This window comes from Mesocricetus auratus, unplaced genomic scaffold (assembly GCF_017639785.1).
Source record: "Mesocricetus auratus isolate SY011 unplaced genomic scaffold, BCM_Maur_2.0 Super-Scaffold_100676, whole genome shotgun sequence".
Taxonomy (NCBI): Eukaryota; Metazoa; Chordata; class Mammalia; order Rodentia; family Cricetidae; genus Mesocricetus; species Mesocricetus auratus.
In genome coordinates, this window is record NW_024429266.1 from 120,412,574 (window position 1) to 120,431,171 (window position 18,598).

General features: G+C 37.7%; 1 protein-coding gene and 1 non-coding gene across 4 annotated transcripts in view; one reads left to right on the top strand and one right to left on the bottom strand.

The window, feature by feature from the left end:
* Avl9 (AVL9 cell migration associated) overlaps positions 1–18,598 on the bottom strand; it is a 57,358-nt gene that overhangs the window by 33,853 nt on the left and 4,907 nt on the right. For all 3 annotated transcript variants that reach the window (XR_005873697.1, XM_021223766.2, XM_005087415.4), the window contains exons 2-10: positions 15,947–16,067; positions 14,562–14,647; positions 13,404–13,475; positions 9,883–9,972; positions 8,890–8,956; positions 7,630–7,670; positions 6,643–6,681; positions 4,248–4,317; positions 2,779–3,317 (exon numbers count right to left, since the gene is read on the bottom strand). Coding sequence is in view for 2 of the 3 variants with exons in the window: in XM_021223766.2 (XP_021079425.1) it covers positions 2,779–3,317; positions 4,248–4,317; positions 6,643–6,681; positions 7,630–7,670; positions 8,890–8,956; positions 9,883–9,972; positions 13,404–13,475; positions 14,562–14,647; positions 15,947–16,067 (1,125 nt within the window). In the remaining variant the exon portion in view is untranslated. The remainder of the gene's footprint in view (positions 1–2,778; positions 3,318–4,247; positions 4,318–6,642; positions 6,682–7,629; positions 7,671–8,889; positions 8,957–9,882; positions 9,973–13,403; positions 13,476–14,561; positions 14,648–15,946; positions 16,068–18,598) is intronic.
* Positions 5,273–5,376, top strand: LOC121137320. Its single transcript, XR_005874577.1, has one exon. It is a non-coding gene; the product is annotated as a U6 spliceosomal RNA (small nuclear RNA).

Consider the following 18,598-nt stretch of genomic DNA (forward strand, 5'->3'; position numbering starts at 1 on the left):
AAACCAAAACACAAATTATATACTTTTGACATATATTGGCACAGAATATACATTGCCATTCCAAAAGGGAGAATATGGGGCATAGTTGGGAAATACTGGACCCAAGCAAGACTGAAACCCAGCGGGGGAAACTTCACATCCTGTAGCTCTATGTCTGATGTTGTGCACTTTAATTTCAAAAGACTTAGATGGCTCTGCCCCTCCAGCTTTGCAGCCTGTAACATGTATCTCTGTTTAGGCTGGTTTCACTCCCTGTGTGCAGCTCTCCCTGGCAGGTGTCCTACGGGTCTGGCATTTCTAACAGCTCAGGGTTTCCACTCCAAAGCAGACTTAACTTTCACAGATTCATTCAGGCTACAGGCTGCCTGGCCTCAGAAGCTCTCTAAAGCCATGGAGGAGGAATCCATGACCCTTCACAGGTCAGCACCCCATGGACGTCACTGTCAAGTTTGGCTGCCAGCTTGGGATGAACACTGGCCCCTTAATTACATTAAGCAGCAGAGCTTTTTTAAGGCAGAAAAGGCCTCAGGCCCTCTTTCATCAGTCTGAAACTTAGCTGGTAGTCTTGTCTGAGGACACCCTTCCCTTTATAGTAGGGCAGAGTTGGCCTCTCCTTAAAGGCACTAATTTTCTTATCTCTTTCAGCACAAGCTTTGGCTGCATCATTAAGTTCCTTGGTTTATTTTAAACTGTACATTTTGTATTTATTTCTGTCCTGTTTACTGTTTTTCATCGTAGATCTACATAAGAGTTATCAATAACAATGCCAGATTCAATATTACTTGCCTTGAAATTATCAAAGAAATTAGTTCATTACTTTAAATTTAGCTGCAGGCAAGTAGTTAGGACAACTTTTCTCTTGTGATAAAAAAACCACGACTAAAGCAGGTGGCAGGAACAAGAAACGGAGAGCGTACATGTTCAATGGCAAGTAGGAAACAGAGCGAGCTGGAAACGGTATGAGGCTTTAATCTCAGAGCCCACCCTGTTACATCCTTTCTCCAGCAAAGCTGCACCACCTACACTCCTCAAACAGAACTGTCAACTGGAGACCAAATGTTAAAATACCCGAGAACTTTAGGATCAGTTTTCATTCAACCACTATATGTATTCTTTTTTGTTTTCTATGTAAGTTTTACCTCATGAATAAAACATGAATAATGTATACAGAAAAACCAGGCTTTAATTACTTGGAAGGCATATTTACATTTTGAGGATGCCAAGAATTTATGATACCTAGCACACAGGACAATAAATATATGCAGAGTAAAAGTTGAAATGGATTTTTTTCCCTGTTCCACTTTGAAAAATAATTCACACATAGCAATGGAAAAATTTTCCTGAATAGTTTAAAAAACAGAAACAAACCATTTCAAACAAAGCAGCCCCAGGTATATCTTAGCATCATTGTTACTGGTTTATTGTACCATATTTAATGCAGGACTGATGTTAAAAATTATATTCAATGATATAAGATCCTGAATCAAAGACTTAATTAGATTTATTACATTGTGCTTAGTTATTTAGAAGATACACTTCTGCTAATATTACAAGTATACACCATGATACCTGGATCGAATAGTTTGTCATAAAATAATTGAATAGTTTTGGGATATAATTTTATACTAACTCATAGCAAAATTAAGTATATAAAATATATACATTTTAATGAGTATAAATATGTATACTTACTAACATAAGTTAGACATTTAAGCTTTTTTTTTGTTCTTAAATGGAAGCTTTAAGAATTATTTCTTTGAAACTGTTAGAGAGTTTAGAGTTATTACAGAGACCCTGAGCTCTGCACTGGGACAATAGAGAAGAGTTTCTTGAGGCTGATACACTGTGATCCAAGAGTCCAGGCCACTTATACATAACTTGGCCTTGCGTCTACATAGTACTCTTTCAGATTGATTTGTCATGAAATGTGGTTCCCAGAGAGGAATGGTTCCCATAGAGAAGTGGGAGACATGCCCTTGGAGTGCTAAGAAAGGCAGAGTGAGAGGGAACCACAGGAGGGCGCTCCGCATTAACATTCAAGCTTGCATTGGTATTGGTGTCTCTGATTACAAAACCTGATCTCATTCTTTCAATGCCCTAAATGGTATAAACAATCAGCTTGAAGGTGATGACTACAGTCTGGTGAATTGAAATTTAATAAGCTGTCTTAAGATTGCACATATGTTTACTAAGAAATTTGTATAAGAAATATTTATGAGGTTATATACCTCTCCTAAACCTTCAAGAATTAAGGAGACTAGGATTGTGGGAAAATTTTATGCAATTATTTTAACATTGATACAAAAGTTGTTTTAAAAATAAAGAGAACATTTGGGCAAAATAAAAAAAAAGAATTATTTTCTTTGTTCTCAGATAATTTATGTTGTCTAAGATGGCCTTAAACTTCTAGATTCAAGTGGTTTTCCTGTCTAGTCTCCTATGTAGCTGGGACTACAGGCTATAAACACAGTATTTTAATACAAACTTTAAGTTCAGTCAGGATTGTCTAGATTCTTGTTCACAGATTTCATTTCATTCTTTGTTTTCAAAGAGCAGTCTGAATAGCCAAAAATAGATTGAAAGTGGTGACTGCTTGCCTAACTACCCATTGGCTTCAAAATTCTTTCCCTCTGAGCCTTTTCCCCATAGTTTTAAATATGGTCACAGATCTAACAGTACTATACATTCAGTAAATATATTTCAGTTTTCAAGGACCATTTTTAGACCCTAAAATGTGTTCAAACATTTAATGTCCTCAATAAACAATCTGCATTTTACCTTTGTAAAGATGGCCAGAGGCATGCCGTATTGGTCCTCTTCCAATCCAGAAATGAGTCCTGGTATCAGAACTACCTGCCTGGTGTTAGCTTGAGGTTGTACAGTAATTGGAGGACTGTCTGAGGGCACAGAGTCTTTTTGAAATATGTTTGTCTGGTCTGACCCCATCTGTTCCCTTTCTTTCAAGCTAGAGTCCTCTAAAACACTAGGATCCAAAGTTTCCCAGTCACTTTCTGAAGACTCTGGAGATGGACGAGGTGGGAGTTTCAAATAGCGGCCAGTATCGCTGGGTTCTTGTTCTTTGTTGTTGTTATCTTCTACCTGGAAACAAGGTTTTTCCAACTGGAGGACAGTGTCTCCTCCATGGTTCCCTGAAATGATTTTTGTGACAGTTCCCAAGTTGGTATTTGAAAAGTCAGAAGTAGACTCAGAAATAAAATCATCTGCAGGGGGATTACTTTCCTGAAGCCCAACATCTTCAGACATACTCTTTCGGGGTCTATACTGAGAACAGTCACTGAGGCCATGTTCAATCATGCCTAAAATGTAAAATATTGGAGAACCTTAGATTATAATAATACAGAATAAGAGGTGTATATTCTAGTTTACAGAGTGGAAATCTATAAAATTTTTTCAAAAGCTATATTTACGCCTGAATTAATTCCAGCACACATACAGCAGAGGCAGGCAGATCTCTGAGTTCGAGGTCAGCCTGGTCCACATAGTGAGTTTCAGGATAACCAGGACTACACAGAGGAATTCTATCTTGTGGGAAAAAAGAGTTAAGAAGCCTGAATACTCAGGTTCTATACCACAATACACACACAGTGGAAGAAGGGAACACTCTTATAAGCTGTCCTCTGACCACCAGCATGCCATGGCTTGAAGTCCCCCATATTGTCCACAGTAAAGGCTAAAAAAATAAAATAAAGAAATAAAGACACACAGACTTATTGTGGGATAACTGATCACGCTATGTGGAAGATGTGTCATTGTTTTACCTCACCTGCCTCAGGCACCTTCTGGTTGGTTTAATAAAGAGCTGAATGGCCAATAATTAGGCAAGAGAGGATAGGTGGGGCTTTCTGGCAGAGATAGGAACTCTGGGAAGAATCTGAGAGGCAGGGGATTTGCCAGCAGGATGTGGAGGAAGTCAGACATATGGTACCAAGTGTAGACAAACAGATAGAGTGTAGATAAACAGGTTAATTTAAGGTTAGAAACTAGCGGGGAACAGGCCTAAGCTTTCAGAATTAGTAATAAGTCTCTGTCATTATTTGGGAGCTGGTGGTCCAACGAAAGATCTGCTACATTGGCTAAAGGGGAAAAAAAAACCCTACAACAAAACAAACAAAAAAAAACTACTGCCAAAAGAAAAATTAAAATAGAAATGTTAACATTAGTGAGTTTATTTTTGTATACTTTTATTACTAAATCTTAAATAAAAGTAGCTATGGTTATCCTCTTACCTGGAAAAAGGGATAATACGGTCATTAACGCACCCACCAATCTATTCACTGGAGAAATGTAAAAAAGAACCTGAAATGGATTCCAATGAAATGAAATTAGAAAATTCAAGAGACTGTAATAATATATAAATGGAAGATTCTTTGTATATGAGTAATACTTAAAAACAAACAGGGACTGGAGAGATGGCTCAGCAGCTAAGAACACTGGCTGCTCTTCTGGAAGACCCGAATTCAATTCCCAGCAACCACACGGTGGCTCATAGCCCTCTGTAATGGGATCTGACTGCCTTTCCTGGTGTGCATAAAGACAGAGCACTCATAGACGTAAAATAAATAAATACATCTTTTAAAACAAATAAACAAATAACCCCCTCCCCCAATTCTTGAGTCATGATTTAAAACAACAACAACAACAACAAAAATCAGCCTTCCCAACCACCACAATTCAGGTACAATTTGAGGTCTGGTGACGATTCAAAGGTGCCTGCCAAGATGGATGACCTCAGTTTAATCTGTGTGTCATACACAGCAGAAGAAACTGCTACACACACACACACACACACACACACACACACACACACACACACACACACACACACACACACGAGTTAACTAAACTTTGGGTCTGATTAATTTCATAATTTAAAAAAATTTTCAAGTTCTTTATAATAAAGTTTTAATAAATAAAAATATAAATATATATATTATATATATATAAATATAATTATAAAAATACTGCCTGCATGAAATGACCATGGTAGATTGTTGGGCAACAGAATATTCACAATATGTCAGATTTATTGTCTCCCAAATTATTGGTTAAAGTAAGTTTGTCACCTTAACCAAATGATCAGATTTTCTATTACCAAGAACAGTACAGCTATGTCATATTCGAGGTAATGTCATCACTCATCTAGCATCTTGCTAAAAATGCTTAAAATTTGCAATCTGAAACTAACCTGAAGAAGTCAGTCACACATTTAATTCTACAATACGTGACTATATTCTTTTAAAAAGTGTCAGTGGAACTCACTTCAGCAGGACAGATACTAAAATTGCAACTATCCAGAGATTAGCATGGACCCTGTGCAAAGATTACATGCAAATTAATGAAGCGGTCCATAATTTTAAAAAGTACCAACCATGCCAGGTGTTGGTGGCGCACACCTTTAATCCCAGCACTCAGGAGGCAGAGAATCTCTGTGAGTTCAAGTCCAGTCTGGTCTACAGAGCGAGTTCCAGGACAGCCTCCAAAACAATAACAACAGGGAAACCCTGTCTCGAAAAACCAAAAAAAAAAAAAAAAAAAAGTACAATACCCAACCACAACCGGGTATTGGTGGCACATGCCATTAGTCCCAGCACTTGGGAGGCAGAGGCAGGTGGATCTTTGTGAGTCTGAGGCCGGCCTGGTCTACAGAGTAAGTTCCAGGACAGCTGGGGCTGTTATACAGAGACACCTTGCCTCAAGAAGCCCCAAAAATATAGATAGTATTCTGCCTCCTCAATACTGGGATTAAGGGCATGCATGCATCACCACTGCCTGGCCAGAAAACTTTCTATAAAACTCATGGCTCAATAGTTAAGAACAACTGCTGCTCTTGCAAAAGACCTGAGTTCAATTCCTAGCACCCACATTAGGTACCCTGTAGTATCCGATAATTCTGTTTGTGGCTTCCACAGGTACCTGTATACACGTGCACACACCCACATACATAAACATAAGCACACACATATAAATACAAATAAATTTTAAAAACAATAAACTTCTATAAAAGTAAGTGGTAAGCTAGAATTGGCTATGATGCCTAGTTCATAGACCTGAGGTCAGCAACAATCATGGCAATCCCAAATTCCATCTCTTTGTAGTACAGAGCAGTCTGGAACCCAAATTTAAGCCTATTAGTGTAGGCAAGCTTTTGGTAACAATTCTGAATTTAGTAGTGGGCATGCTGCCTAGTGGGCCAAAACAAACTGATAAGACAAATGATTTAGGAAGCTGTATTATGTCTGAGGAAGAAAGAGCCATTAAATTACTGTTGGAAATCTCTTGTATATAAGAGACTCTGAGTTAAATTAATTGAACTGTAGAACAAAGAGAAAACCCAAGGTTGTGATACCTTGGAAGCACCGAGTCTGACTGAACACATTTCCTTTTCTATTTAAGCTATTTTAAACTTCTTTCAGTAATAGTATAATTGAATATACTACCAAACTGGCTCCAAAAGGAGCACACAAATTTTATGTTTATGACAGCAAACAAAAGAATTTTGCCTCATTTGATAGAAAAAATATGTCTCAATACTTAATCATTAATTCCCATGTAACACAATATGTAAGCAATGCCAATAAAAGATAAAACATCTGTTCTTCCTTTCATCTTTCTATATCTCACCTTTTTTTCAAGAAGAATTAGCTTAAACAGGATCAAGACCTGCAGAAAGAAAAGAAATGCTGTGTTAAAATAAGAACTCAGGTCTATTAATCATGCTATTTTCTTTTCTAAATATAGTCATGTTACTTAATATTAATAATTATAATACTTAACAATACAGAGAAACCCTGTCTCGTAAAAACAAAAACAAAAACAAAAAAATAATTATAATACTTAAGATACATGAGAAATTATGAACTTGAATTGAGAAATTAAGTATTACCAATGTTCTCACGAAATATGAGAATAATTTATCTTCAAATGAAACAGTTTGCTTTTGGAAGGAACAGTGTTATCTCTGCTTGAAACATTTCAAGAAAAGGCAGAGATTTGAGGCTGGGGAGTGGCTCAGTTGGTAACGTGTATACCTACTGTGTATGGCAGCTATGTGTTTAGGTTCCCAGAACTATTTAAGCTCTGCATGGTGGTACACACTTGAAATCTCAGCACTCAGAGATGGAGGCAGGAGGATCAGAAATTCTGTCATCCTTAGCTATACAGTGAGTTCAGGGGTAGTCTGGGAGACATAGCATTTACATGGATATTCAATAAAGGTTTGGTAAATAAATGACTAATGTATGTATGTCTTAGATAATATATACTTTAGCTATAAAGATCATGTCTGGCACCAAAACCCACAACAAAAGAAACAATAATTTATGTAGAAAAATGTCCCACTTTCAGGGAACACATTTTTTTCCACCCACACTAAGTGAAATTGCAGACTGCAGAACAAAGTAATCAAAAGCAAACCCTATCCAGCAGGAGGTACTCCCAGACTTTTCCTGACACCGCCTGCTCTGTGTGGTTAGGAAGCTGTCTTAGAGGAGCAAAACCACAATTATGCCGTCAGCTGATTGTGACACTGCCTGCTGAGTTCACAGGAAAAGGAACCCAAGAGCAGCCGTTCCCATTCCAGTACATCAAGTTGAAGGGTATCTGTCACACCTTGTGTCGGAAATGAAGGACAAGATCTCGAGGAGACAGACCTGCAATGTAAACAGGAGAACTAAGCGTGAAAGGAAGAGAATATCTAAAAAAGCAAATGAGAATATGTAAATATTCAAACATTTATGTAATATCTGGTAAAATACATATATACTCAGAAAGAGTACTGTCTAACAGAATCTTCACCAAGAATGAAAATGTTTAAATATGCCCTGTCAGACACATTAGCCACTGACACATTAACTGTGGCTTTAAAATTTTATTAAGAGCAATATAAATATACAGATCTATACATTATTAGTGAATACTGCTTTAGACACTGGGTCTAACACTGCTATTCTACAAACATAAACCACAGAAGTTTAAAAATCATGAAGCTTACACCATAGTAGCAGCCAGTTACTATATTACATATACTGTTATTTCTGAGTCATTGTTTTCCAATTATTCATCTAAAGCACCACAGTAAAAGAGAAAACAATTTATAAATACACTCTCAGAACAGAACTATCTAGTTGACTTTCTGTATAACTAACTACATTAGTATTAGTAATTCACACTGAAATGGAAACGGAGGACGCAAACATCACCATAATTGAATATTCACCACAAAAGAATAATTATTGAGTGCCTCAGGTAACAATGGATGTTTTCAGCTGTCAAAACAGTGTACATTTAATAAATCCCCAAGATGAAGGATCTCAGTCAAGAGCTAAGCAGCACCCCACCCCCATCCTACTGGTAATTACAGTGATCAGCATTAATGGAAAGAAGTCCAGTACTATTCTAAAAAGCTCAAACTCACCTGTGCAATACCTGTAACTGTCACTACTAGTGTAAGATAATGATCAATATCGTATGAATGCTGGCTAAAAGGGTATTTAAGGAAAAAAGCAAGCTTAAGAACTTAGATCCCATACAAAGACTGCGAATATTAAGTTATTTGTATAACATTCAATGAAACACACATATGCTTTTTTTTTTTTTTTTTTTTTTTTTTTGGTTTTTTGAGACAGGGTTTACTCTGTATTGTTTTGGAGGCTGTCCTGGAACTCACTCTGTAGACCAGGCTGGCCTCGAAATCACAGAGATCCGCCTGCCTCTGCCTCCCAAGTGCTGGGATTAAAGGCGTGCGCCACCAACGCCCGGCTGAAACACACATATGCTTTAACAGTTCTGATCATGAAGAGTTACACAACTCAGTTTGGCCACAGACAGAAAACTTTTGAGGACACAGCTTCTAACCTACAAGTTACTTACCAAGATACACCTGTGATCCTTCTAATGAGGCCCCTCCTAAGGAACTGTTCATATGCTCATAGAGTTCCTGTGGAATGCAGACTGAGTTTAGAACCTTTCACTGTCACTTTAGACATTAAGCTCCAAGAAATATGACAATCAGAAAAGGATTGTGTAGGTCATTCTGAAACCTACTAAATTAAGGAACCACAGTCTCTCAAACCTACTAGTTTTCAGCACTGAACTCATCCCTTCTCTTGTAGATATCAACAATATCAGGAGAGTATCTGAGCAAAAAGAACAAAAAGCTACTCGGGACAGTCTTTCTCTTTTGAGCCATTTCAGTGCTTTGATGGTGGTAAAAATTACCTTTCCTCTGCCTCCTCACTAAATCCTAACTGCCCCTCTCCCCCAGGGCTAGGACAGATCCAGAACTGTATATTGATGACAGTCTTGAGAAAAATATGCAATCCTTCTTAAATAAAATATCAGGAACTAGAACCAGATGTTCAAATTTATAGACATACTGTCATAGCACAACACTTGTAAGAGGCATTGATAGTAGTTGCTTGTGGTTACTACCTCCTCAAGGACAGTTTGAGTTCAGTACTTGGGTAAAGCTTGCTAGAGTATCAATGCTTAGTGCAAATATATTTTAAATAATGATTTATTTTTAATATATATGTGCATATATATATTTTAAAGATGAACCTTAACATTTTTATTAACGTGCATGTTGTGTCCCTGAATAAGCCAAAGAAGATGACCTCAGATTGAGCCCTAGGAGGTTGTGAACCATTCGCTGTGGGTGCTGGGAACCAAGCCTGGCTCCCTGCAAGAAGCAAGAGCAGCAAGTGCTCTTAAGCACTCAATCATCTCCTGGGGCAAAGCAAATGCATTTTCACACCATGTTTTCCTGAAACTATCAAGGACTATCCTTCACAGTACTACTACAGAGCTACTTGATTCATTAAGCTACCTTCCACCAAACACATCTGTAGGGAAATTAGTTACCTTTAGAATAGAAATCTGGGAAAAATCTTTCTCTTCAAAATATGCATGTGTAATGAGTTGAAGTTTTGCTTGAAGTAAGCCATAAAGAGGCTAAAGAAGAAGACAAACCATCATTAGGTTGATCATAGCAAACAACAGGAACAAACAAATCCCTATCCTCTTTTACCCTGAAGACATCAAGGAGGAAAGTTATTAGCACCAACTGAGGGCCCACATACATGGCTGGAAGCTGCGATATCAGCTCTCGCTCTGTGACACCAGGTGAAAGCTATCTTGCCAAGGCGGTGGTGAGTCAGCTCAGACTCTGGGTCCTCTCCATCGTTCAGCTGCTTAATTAAGGGCCCTTAACTCTTTCATACCTCCTCACCAGTGAGCCTGTACACAAAAAAGGTGCAACTTCTATGGCTGTGTTAAAGATCAAATAATAGGAAAAGCACTAACAGAGTCTCTGGCACATAGCAAGAATGTCAATAGCTACTGCATTCATTCTGTTGTGGTAATGTCTAATCATCCTCAAGTGGTCTGGTTCCTACACCAAGTTGAATATTGATTTAAGCTCACATCCTTTGTTTCCTGTTATCTGTGGAAGGTGAGAGCACCTAGTCTATGTCTTCTACCATATTATTATTTTGTGCACTTGAGCAAAATTATTCTTTAATTCTTATTTTTCCTAACCAAAATGGATCACATCCACCCTTTTGTTTAACATTCTTGAGAATTTTTCTCATTTATGTGACCCTTTTAGAATGCAAGTAATACTAAGCTAGTCCTGTGTTGCAGAATATTTGTTTACACTGTGCAGAAGTGTCTTTGCCAAGGAGCCTTCTGATTGGTTTAATAAAGAGCTGAATGGACAATAACTAGGCAGGAGAGTTTAGTGGGAACTTCTGGGGACAGAGAGGGCTCTGGGAAGAAAAAAGGTAGAGACTCTAGCCAGACTCAGAAAACACACAAAGTGCAAGATGGAAGAGAGGTAATGCCTTGTGGCAGAACGTAGATTAATATAAATTGATTGAATTAAAAGAACTAGTTGACACATGCCTAAGTTAAAGGCCAAGCATTCACAATTATTATAATAAGTCTCCGTGTCATTATTTGGGAGTTGGCTGGGGAGACAGAGGAATCATTACAGTCCCCATCCCTGCAAATACACGAGTATTATCTTACGTACAATACCATTATATTTTCATATTCATTTTAATGCCCTATGAACAAGTAAACCTTTCTGATTAAGTAAATTGTTCTCATTCCTTATGTCTCTTTAGAGGCAGACAAAACTGGATTTTTACCCTATTTTTATACTTAATAGTCTGACAAATTATGAGAATTAGATATTGTTACTCTAAAATTTGTTTAGTTGTAAAATGACATTAGCAAAAATATCTTAAGATTGTTAGGAAAATAAAAAAATACAATGTTATATGAAATGTCTGGTAAGAACTAACACCTGATATAGACAGACACTTGGTGGTTTCTGTTATCCAAATTGCCCTTTAAAGGTGACTATCTGGGGAGCCTTTCAACATGTATCTACTTACACATATGATAGCCTATGTTTTGGTTAATGGATCCTTTATACAAATTAACTGATGTATATTTTTCAGGCTAACCTTTAGAAACTGTGTATTGTTATTATAATGATGTATGTATTATTACAAATTAAGATTAGAGTCATTGTGATATGGCATGGCATGCTGATCCACACCTTTAATCCCAATATTCATGAGGCAGAGGCAGAGGCAGGTGGGGAAAGCTCTGTGAGTTCAAGGCCAGCCAGGCCTACAATAGTGAGACTCTGTTTTCTCCTGCAAGAAAAAAAGTATTTATTATAAATTATTATTATTCATGTCTCTCTCCAGTCACTTCTCTCTCCTTTTCCTTTTCTTTCTACTCTTACTCTTTCAATAGTAGTAAATCCTATCATGCAAACCTGGAATTACATTATAAAAAACTTTTGTTTTGGTTTTTCAAGGTGGGGTTTCTTTGCATAGCCTGGCTGTCGTGGAACTTGCTCTAAGGACCAGGCTGGCCTTGAACTCACAGAGATCCATTGCCTCTGCCTCCTGAGTGCTGGGATTAAAGGTGCGTGCCACCATCACCCGGCTAAAACTTTCTGTTCGTTTTGAGACAGTCTCATTATGTAACTCTGGTTGCCTAGAACTCACTATACAGACCAGGCAGGCCTTAAACTCTCAAAGATCTGCTTGCCTCATTCCTAGTTATACAAAGAGTATTTAAACTGCCAGTGAGTAAGGAAATTATATAAGTACCCAAGAAATAATCAGACAAAACCTACATACATCTGGTAATTAGGCCAATAAAACATTTTAAATTTTGGTTTGGAGTGACTACAAAATGGCTAGAATAGTAATTATAAAGTACAGATAACTAACATAATATTGATCTAGACTATTTCCCAGGGAGATCTGGGGGTGGGGCACTAAAGTTTACTGTAGAGTTGGGCATTTGAAACAAAAGTGTCATTATCTTAATGATTATCAACCCTAATCAAATACTATAAATTATTCACCTGAGGACTATGAAAACCAAAAGTGTCATTAATTTTTATTTCCTTCCTTCCTCTCTCTGGTCCTTCTTCTCCCCAACTCTCCCTTTGTGGTGATGAAGATCAAAACTAGGATTTGCATAATATATACATCCCAGTCACTTATTTCCTTTTACAAAAATAAGAATAAGCTGAGTGTGATCATACACACATGTAATTCTAGAAGTGGAGGCAGAAGAATCAGAAGTTCAAGGTCTTATATAAAGAGTTCCAGGCCAACCTGAGCCATGTGATACCCTGTCTTAAAAAACATAATGATGTTAAAATAGGGACAATGACATTGGCCCAGCTGATACATGTACTTGCAACCCTACAACACAACACTGATGATCCAAGTCTGATCCCTGGAACCTACATAAAGGCAGAGAGAGAGAGCAGTGACTCCACAAAGTTGTCCCCTGGCCTTGAAAAGTGCAATGTGGCATGCACTCCTCCCCCAAGACTAACAGTACAATTTAAAAAGTAAAATACAAGTTTAAGTGTGTAACTGTTAATATCAACTTGAAAACAATGCACCTAGGAGAAACACAGCTCTGAAATACTGTTACAGTATGTGCAGTTTTATCATGTCACTGGCTTTTCTCAAACATTCTGAAATTTAAGGTATATACTAAGGTTAAATGTCTTCACTACAATAGTCATGAACTCTTATATTACAAATAAAATTAGAGCAATTATGATTTTTTAAAGTTGTTAAAATAGCATTTATCCAAAGTCTTGGGTAAAAACAAAAATAGATAAATGAAATATAACAGCTGCTTCATTTGGTCAAATGTCACTTGCTCATCTTAAGAGTCTTCAGCAGAATACAAATAAAAGCAAACTGCTGGAAGCAGATGAGACATTAGCACATCAGTAAGCCCTTGACTAATTTTATCAAGTCCTTATTCTCATACATCCTTACTCTAAAACAAAAGTTCTGCCTTGAATGTTTCTATGTAAGGTTATCTCTTACCAGCTTGCTCAAAACACAGACACTTTTCTGAACAGTCTCTCTGGTGATGTCAGCTTGCCTTACTTTTAATGCCTATAACAAGCAAACAGTTATTTATTAGACATACTTCATAGCTGCATTTACAAAACAGTTTCAATATGAACGTAATAATTAGATAGAAAAAAATCTTGCATTCATTTAAACTAAAGAACTTCCCAGTGAATCTCAGATATGCTAGTTGAATATATATGCTAGACTAGCACTGAATGTCAGAAACGAGGCACTGGGTAGAATAGTGAAGGAACAATCCCCACTGTCTTGGAGTTTACAGGCTGATGGAAACTGCTTTATGTACAAGTCACACACCAGACCAACCATTCAGTGAGAACCAGCCCATAAAAACTGACTGCTATCTCCTAAAAACATACCTGCCACATATCTAAAAACTGAGAAACACAAGGATGGAAAGCAACCCACCAAGAAAATGGGAGCCTTCAAAAAAACTAATGTTGCTAGATTCATAGCTTCCAAAGTAGACTTCAAAACTAGTTAGGAGAGATAAAGAAGGCCACCATACCACAAATGTGCTTTAGGAACTGATGCTCAAATTTACTTCCGGATATATTCCTCTTTTCATTAGTAATGCTACTGAAAATGCTGTGATATTCTTTTTGTACATTTCTATACATTTAACCACTTCCACTGAGTTTAATTTTTAATGTGATTTTGATGCCATCTTTTCATTAGTTCACATTATGTAAATTTAAATATGCTCATAAAAATAATACATGACAAAAGACCCCCACACAAACAACTCATAACAAATGCTGGTACCTGTGTGGAGAAAGAGAAACCCTCACTCTCTGCTAGTAAGGGTGCAAATTGTTACGGCCATAACAACCAGGAAGGAGGTTACGCAAAACCTAAAACTCTGGAGCTGGAACAATGACTCAGCAGTTACGAGTGCACACTGCTCTGAAGGTCGGTCCCATTTCTGTTCCAGAAGCCATGTCAGGTGGCTCACAACAGCTCCATGGGACTGAACACCCTCTTCTGGCCTCTTCAGGTACTCGCATGATCTACTACATTAAAAGGAAAGACTGATTTCCCAAATGACCAACATCTAAGAAAAGGTCAGAGGAGCTTTTTCCTGCTGTTGCTCACCGTCAATTACCATACCTTGGCTTCAATTTGTCGATAGCAAGAGATACCATATACAGTGGCTCCATTTCCATTTCTGGGTGGCAAGTGAAAAAACACAGTATCTAAGAGATACACAGAAAAATGTAAATAGTGATGTTAACTACTCATTACTAAACAATCAAATGTGAAGTTAGAATGCAGCCATTAACACACAAATGATGACACATCTAGGAACCATGTGATACTTATCACAATCTTTTTCCCAATCTTATAGTACATGACTGTCACAAAACCTAGGACATAATAGGTCAAATCAACTGTACAATTACAGAAAATATATGCAGGGACTGTTCCAGACTACAGGAAAGTCAAGTCTAAAAACTGATGGCAACATGTGAATCTTGAGTGGATTCAAGAAATTTTGAGAAAACTGGGGAGATCTGAACATAGACTGGATGTGTGATCGCATTATGGAATTACTGTTAGATCTTCTAGCTGGATAATATAACTGGGTGCTGGGGAATGATTATATTCTTAGGAGGTGCATGCATGTACTAAGGTATTTAGAAGTCAAGTATCTGTCATTATTCCAAATGACTTTAGAATAAAAAGTAGACAAAACTGAAAACATACACATAAACATAATGAAAACTTGTAATAATATTTCCTATAATCTTAATTTAATTCTTTCACCAGGTTGAAAGCATCCATAACAAAAGTCAGGAAGAAACATATTTCTCAAGTTACATATCCTGTAACAAAACTTATTTTAAACTGCCTGGTAATATTTGATTTATTTTATAAGGGAAATGTTAAATATTGCAATAGGAAAACAAGTAGTCAAATTACACTGAATCTGGTTTAATCAAAGTAAAATAGTACTTCACTAGGTCTGGTACAGCACTTTTCATGGGGGGGTAGAAGACTCAGTGGAAATGTCACCACAGTCTCCTTGGGGGACACAAACATTCTCCTCATGCAAGCAAGCAACTTTCAAAGTATAGGGTTGCAACGATGGCTTCAGAGTCAAATAACCAATCTGAGCTGTATTCAGATGGGCATGAGAGGGTGGTCTACTAAGTCTGAAACCAGAGCTTCCCAGGCCATGCAGGTAACTATTCATTTCTGCCACTGAGTGGAGTCTGAAGCATGATATAACTGTAGGCAGAAACCCATCAACAGCTGCCCCGCTTTGGCTATACCTGAGTGCTCTGAACAGGATGGGAGCCAAGGGTCACTGACCCAGGAACAGACCCAGCACCCTGAAGCTTCTCTGGTGCACACCTCACATCCAAACCACACACATTTCATAAATAATCGTAATAGGTTCAAAGGTTTCCTTTTACCAAAGTATTCAAGTCTGTTACTGAAAAAATTTCCAAAACTGCACCTAGTAATTGGTCTACTATCTACTGACACACCTTCCTGATAGTTATGTGCACCATCCGGTAAGGCGAGGAAAGGCAAATACTTCCATTCTTCAGGTAAAGCGTGGCTGTCATGTCCATCTCCTGGAATTAGTGGTGGGTAAGAGAATTCAACCTAAATTGCAAAAGAATGTTAGCGAAATGGTGATCAAAGGGAAGACTCTTACACTGAGAAATAATGCTCTTAAGCCCTCAACGATGCCATTGGAGACTTTCAGAAAACCCACACAGAGCAGAGAGGGGAAGATTTACAGACGGTTACCTGCTGACTTAAAGTGCCTACTTGTAACTCAAAACGCTGTCTACTCATAAATGTGTTTAAATAGAACGTATATACTATACATACTCAGGAATTCTGTAAGTGAAATTAAGGCTATGATAGGATGACTTGGGTTTGGTAATTATAACACAAGTTTCTTTGGGAAGATGTGGTTCAGAGTCAAAACGCCAACTTTGGGAACACAACTCATTCATAAATTGTAGACTGCATGACTTAAGTTGGCAGTTTTAGAATTCTTATTTCCTGCTGGTAAAATTGCTAGTAATAGATAACTTGTACTTGAAAATAGATGAATTTGCTAATCAATTTCAAAAGTTAACCTCCTTTCTACATGGACACATACAATTTTTTTCAAGACAGGGTTTCTCTGTAGCTTTGGAACCTGTCCTGAAACTCCCTTTGTAGACCAGGCTGGCCTTGAACTCAAGAGATCCACCTGCCTCTGCCTCCTGAGTGCTGGACTGGATACATACGATTTTAACAGCTACATTTATTTACTTAGCAGTCCTCTTATTTTGGAATTTTTTAAATAGCTTTATAAACTAGTTAATTTTTCAAATGTGGCATAATAAAAATACTTCTGGCTCCTACAACAAAGATCCTAAAATGCCTGAAACTTCTTGAGTCATAAATTACTCCTCTACCCCACTTATAGCTGTTTGCTGACTTCCATGGCTGCACCCTCCTGGTTTCTTGGACTCTAATTCGAAAGGCATGACTTTCAGAACCTATGAAATGGTTCAGAAGATTCAAAGTATCAAGTCTAATGACTGGAGTTTAATCTCCAGGACTTCTATGGAGGAAGGAGATAACTGTTTCCAAGTTGTTTCCTTTATAAGCTGCCTGAAATTAGACTATTTGACAAGAAATAATCTATGCATGTTTCTACAATAAATTTGCTAGTTATAGATCCCAGACATTTATTTGTTCTAATATATAAGCTATAATTGTCAGATTGCCATTTTTTTACTATTTATTTATTTTTGAGTCAGGGTCTTACTATGTAGACCAGACAGGCCTTGAACTCAGAGATCTACCTGTCTGCCTCCCAACTGCTGGAATTAAAGTCATGTGCCACTATGCCCAGCTCTTTTTTAAAAATCATGTATGAGTAATGTATTTATATAACTTCCACCCCCTCTCTCTCTCCATTTCGATTTCTTCCATGTCCTTACCTCTCTTCATGATTTCATCTTTATTGTCACACACACACACACCAATGTACATATAAATATAACCTGCTGAGTCTATTTAGTGTTGCTGTTATGTATGTGTTTAGGACTGAGCACCTGGAATGGATAACCTATCAGGGACTTGTCCCTGGAGAAGACTGATTCTCCTTCTCTAAGCATTGACTGCCTACAGCTCTTCATGGTAAATGGCAAGTAAAACCTCCAAGCACATATAAAATAAAATTAAAAAGCAAGGCATGACTTTCTCTCTTCCTCTTCTCTATCTCCCTTCCCTGGTAGTAGCCACATTTTATAACTTTTTGATCTTGTTTATTCCTTTCCTTTTCTTTTGATTTTTCGAGACAGAGTTTCTCTGTGTAGCCCTGGCTGTCCTAAATTGGCTCTGTAGACCAGGCTGGCCTAGAATGCAGAGACTTGCTTGCCTCTGCCTTCCGAGTGCTAGGATTAAAGGTGTGCACCACCACCATTCTGCTCTTGTTTTTTTCAAACTCTAAAGAAATGGCCCTTAAACTTCCTTCTAAGTCAGTTTCTAAATTGTTTTATTAAAGGACTAAACGCCCACAAAAGGAAACCTCAAGTTCCCTGGTAAAGTTCCAATTGTTTTGCAATTCTGCTTTTTCTTCCTCCCAGAAATACAAAGTGGGGCTGGAGAGATAGTTCAGAAGATAGAGTACTTGTTGCTCTTCCAAAGAGCTCAGGTTCCCAGCACCCGTATCAAGCAGCTCACAAGTGTCTGTTACTCTACCTCCAGAAAATCTAACACACTCTTCTGGCTTCCACAGGCACCTGCATGCATATGAACATATATACACTTAGACACACACACGTACACACAAATAAATAAATCTTATGTGTGTGGGGAGAAATACAGGGTCATGGAGAGTCATAAGGTCCGCCCATCTTTGAGGAGTTACTGGCAGTTATAGTTGCTGGGGAATGGGAGGGGATCATTTTCTTTAGCAGTATAGCCATTAAGCTGCCCAAGTTTCAGTGAATAACTTCCCTATCCATGCTTGTGCAGTGGGCCACACACACACAAATAACAAACATGAAGGAAGACTTGTTGAGAAGAAAGGGTTCAGTAGGAGTTCAGGGCATGAAAAAGAATAATGAAGGAGTAAAATGACCTAAAGACTTTACATACTTATGTGATGCTCTCAAAGAATAAAGAAA